Source organism: Apaloderma vittatum, unplaced genomic scaffold, assembly GCF_000703405.1.
Source record: "Apaloderma vittatum isolate BGI_N311 unplaced genomic scaffold, ASM70340v1 scaffold36120, whole genome shotgun sequence".
NCBI lineage: Eukaryota > Metazoa > Chordata > Aves > Trogoniformes > Trogonidae > Apaloderma > Apaloderma vittatum.
In genome coordinates, this window is record NW_009695634.1 from 2,927 (window position 1) to 6,587 (window position 3,661).

At 46.2% G+C, this 3,661-nt stretch overlaps 1 protein-coding gene across 1 annotated transcript; it reads right to left on the minus strand.

Annotated features, from left to right (window-relative positions):
* Nucleotides 1-2,436: 2,436 nt before the first annotated feature.
* On the minus strand, nt 2,437-3,310 carry LOC104275890. Its single transcript, XM_009871975.1, has one exon. It carries the CDS (start codon nt 3,283-3,285, stop codon nt 2,437-2,439), a length of 849 nt encoding a protein of 282 aa, XP_009870277.1. The 5' UTR covers nt 3,286-3,310.
* Between the last annotated feature and the right edge of the window lie 351 nt (nt 3,311-3,661).

Sequence of the window (3,661 nt, forward strand, 5' to 3'; positions counted from 1 at the left end):
GCCTGTACAAGATGTCATGAGAAGAATCACAGCCTGGAAAGTTTCGGGGTTTTTTTTTCCTTTTTCTTTTTTTTTTTTTAAACAGCAAAGGTAACAAACCACTAAGTGTATAACTGAGGAAGACAGCAGAGTTCTGATGTCTTCAGTTCAACTTTCTGTAAGACACGTCAGTTAAACTGAAACTAGTAGGCTGAGCGTGGGGCTTCTGAAATGCAATTCCCTGTGGTATACAGGAAGTCAGATTCGACAACCTTGAATTCCCTGAACATCACAAGCGCTGTACAGTTGTGTTCCATATTCGAGTCAACCCTGGTGGATTTGCTTTACACGCAAGCGTTTACGCTGCCAGCTATATTTGTAATATAAAGGGGGTTTTACAGCAGTTATTACAAAAATTCTACTTCGGCGAGGTCTGAGCTTGGCTGTATTCCCTGCTGAAACAGAGCTGCTGGTGTAAAAGCCCAGTGAAAGGCTCAAGTCCAGCACCTCAGGGCTGGAAGGCAAATAGTTTAAATGTGACATAATTTGCATGGGGAAGTCAGCGAAGCACGTCAGAGACAGGGGAGGGCTGCGAACTCTGGAACAACAAAGGCCAAAGGGTGTTGTAGAACCTTTTACTACGCTACGAGTGATGTGGAATATGCCAAGTTCATGAGTTTACTAAATAGTTTGGAGCAACTTACCATGAAGAACTTCTCAGAGACAGAGTAAAGATCCCGGCAATTAGTAACACACAAGGTCACTGGGAAGCCGATGCATTGCTCAGAGACGGACGGACGTGTCCGTAGGCGGAGGGATAGAGCCGAGGTACGCTGGAGCTGGCTGGAGCAGCAAGGCTGGGGCTGCTGCCGCCTCCTCCTGTGCTTGTTAGCTCTGCTGCGTCCCCATCGGAGCAGCGGCTAATCTGCGTTTCATTCCTCCTTTGGCATAGGACTTCAAAGCAGTCCAAGAACTGATTCATCAAAAGTAAAGGAACTGTCAAAATTATTCGTACATGCATTTATTGTTAAAGGGAGCAAAAGCCAAAGAATGAAACAGCACGAGTTAACGTCAGTAAAATGATGTGCAGGACGGAAAGGAAAGAAACGGGGAAAAGCTGAGATACTGGAGTGGGGAAACCAATGTTCACACTGAAAGGTAAATTTGAAAACCAGGCAAGTTTGCGCTTTTTCTACCAGAGAGCTGTGGACGAATAGAGACTTGGGGTTTAAAATTTTCAGTGCAGGCTGGCAAGGTTTGGGAATCTCACCAGAGAGATCTCCAGCACTAGGTTTCACCGAAAGTTCAAGTCTCTCATCTTTAAAAACCAGTAAAACAACTAACTAAAAATGGCAGACACCCTCGTACTGCGGGCATCTAAACTCACAGACATGTCACTGCTCAGGATGTACGTGGGCAAGAGGGTTATGCTTTGCTCAAATAAACTCTGGATGGAAAACTACCACTTCCACTCTGCTGGTCTGCACGGACCTCAGCAGGTGGAAAAGCAAGCCCAGATTTAGGTGCCTTTTGTAAATACCACAGCTACCCACACCCGGCAAGGCTTTTTTTTCTGCCCTATAGTCCAGGAAGGCAGAGTAACAGTTTATAAAATTCTTCCCATCTTAAAACTAAATAACGCAATTTGTATCCTTCCCCTAACTCAACCCCCCTCCCGCTCGGAATATAACACATTACCACTTCATTTAGGATTCACACCTCAGATCCTAGATTAGGGACTTCATGTTAAAACTCATCCAATTATGACGTTTATCCTGATCAAAGAAACATCATTAAAATAGAATCTTAGAACAAAACATTCAGAATCATCAATGCTTTTACAGCCAAAGCACTTCAATGTCTCCTGGTCTTTCTCCCCCCCTCCTCAAGCAAGAGAGCTATCCCTTCGCAAAACCGGAGGGTGCCTCTTCGGGACTGGGTAAGCTGAAAACCAGCTTCCTTCCTCGCAGGAACACCAAATTCTGCTGAAAGGGACCGAGCGCCTTTCACTCCCGCCAAAACCAGAGGGAGTCAGGGCTTTTCAGCACACGGATTTTCTGTCAGCAACAAGTCCAAGTTATTTCCCTGCCGTAAATCTGAGTCCTGTTCTGTACTGTTAGGCCACCACTGGCTCAGAAATGGTGAGAGACTTCCCAAACCCCACTGATGTAGACAGGACCATGGAAGAAGAGGCTTTTTTTATGTTATGCAACCTTAGATCATCTGATGTGTTCGAGCCTGTGCACCGTTAGCTGCTGACACCTTCTCCTTCCAAATTCACGTTTCAGTCCTTGCTGCTGTTGCCGTCGCTGTCCTAGCGCTCTTCCCCGGAGGCAGGTGTTCCTGAGCTCTGGCTTGGGGATCTGCAACAATCACTTGGTGGGATTTCAAACTTGCCTAAATGTGTGCACTGCCACCTCGTACTCCAGGAGCCCTGCCTGCTAACCGCAGCACGCGCTAGCAGTTTTTGACCTTCTCCACAGTCTCGTAGAACCCAGGCCTAACTCTCCTGATGCTCATCCGTATATGCTGGCACTCCAGGGGCATGGCGGTGCTCGTGGGAGTCGTGGTGCACCTGCGCTTCCTTCTGCCCCGCAGCGAAAAGGCCGGAGCCCCGCCGTTCTCCTCCCCCGCAGGGTAAGATTCATCCACACTCGTGCCTTCGTCTGATTGCTCTTTACTCTTGAATTTCACTTCCTTCACTTTGCTTCTTTCCTTCTCCTCCCTTGCAAGCTTTCTGAACTGCTCCAGACATTGTATCTTTTGTCTTCTTTCCATCATCTTCAATTCTTGCTTGTCTGTGAAATCTTCATAGTACATTTTCCTTTCACTTCTTTGATCTTCAAGAAACTTCCACTCGATGCTAGTCATTTTTATTCCACTGCATTCCTCCAGTTTATTTCTCATCTGCGTGTCTGTACAAAATACGTCAAAGAGCTTCTCAGAACTCTCGTTGAATTTGTCTGCTCGCTCGCTAAAAGCCTGGTTCTGTCTCTGCTTTCTGGTCTGATACAATCTGGTAAACTCCTCATACATTTTGAGGATAAGTTTCTTCATATTTTGCGTCGCGATGGTGTGCAAGTTGCAAACCAACCAGTGCTCTTGGAGGTGCTCAGCAAGCAACTGGGCTGCATCCTCTTTGGATCGCTGGGCCTGGCCAGCTCTTTTGGGCTGCAGTAAATACAGCATATTCTGAACCACATCCTTCTTGGTTGGCAGTATTCCCTGGGTGAAACCAGAAGACTCTACATATTCAACAGTCCCCAGAGTCTTCCGTGCTCTCACCTCGGTGTCCAGTGATTCCATCACTGCTCGTTTATCTAGTAGTTATAACATAATCTGAAAAACGAGGGGGAGAAAAAGAAAAAAAAAAAGGAGTATGTCAAACGAGGCTTTTTTATTATCCTGCAGCAAAAATAAACAGATAAGAAAACATGCTCAGACCACTAAGATCTGGGGTTTCATGGTGTACTCCGCTGCTGTTGGATGGCTGTGGTGCTAGCCCAGCCTACTTAAACATTTGCATGTCGAGACTATCTCACTCCTCTGTTGCGGTTCTTAAAGCCTAGTACTGTGTGTTTGCTTATGTTAATTAGTTTTTAATTGGGTTTTGGACTTCACATTGTAAATTACAGTAAATCAGGACCGCCCAGGGCACCAGACTTCAACTCCAGCACACGCG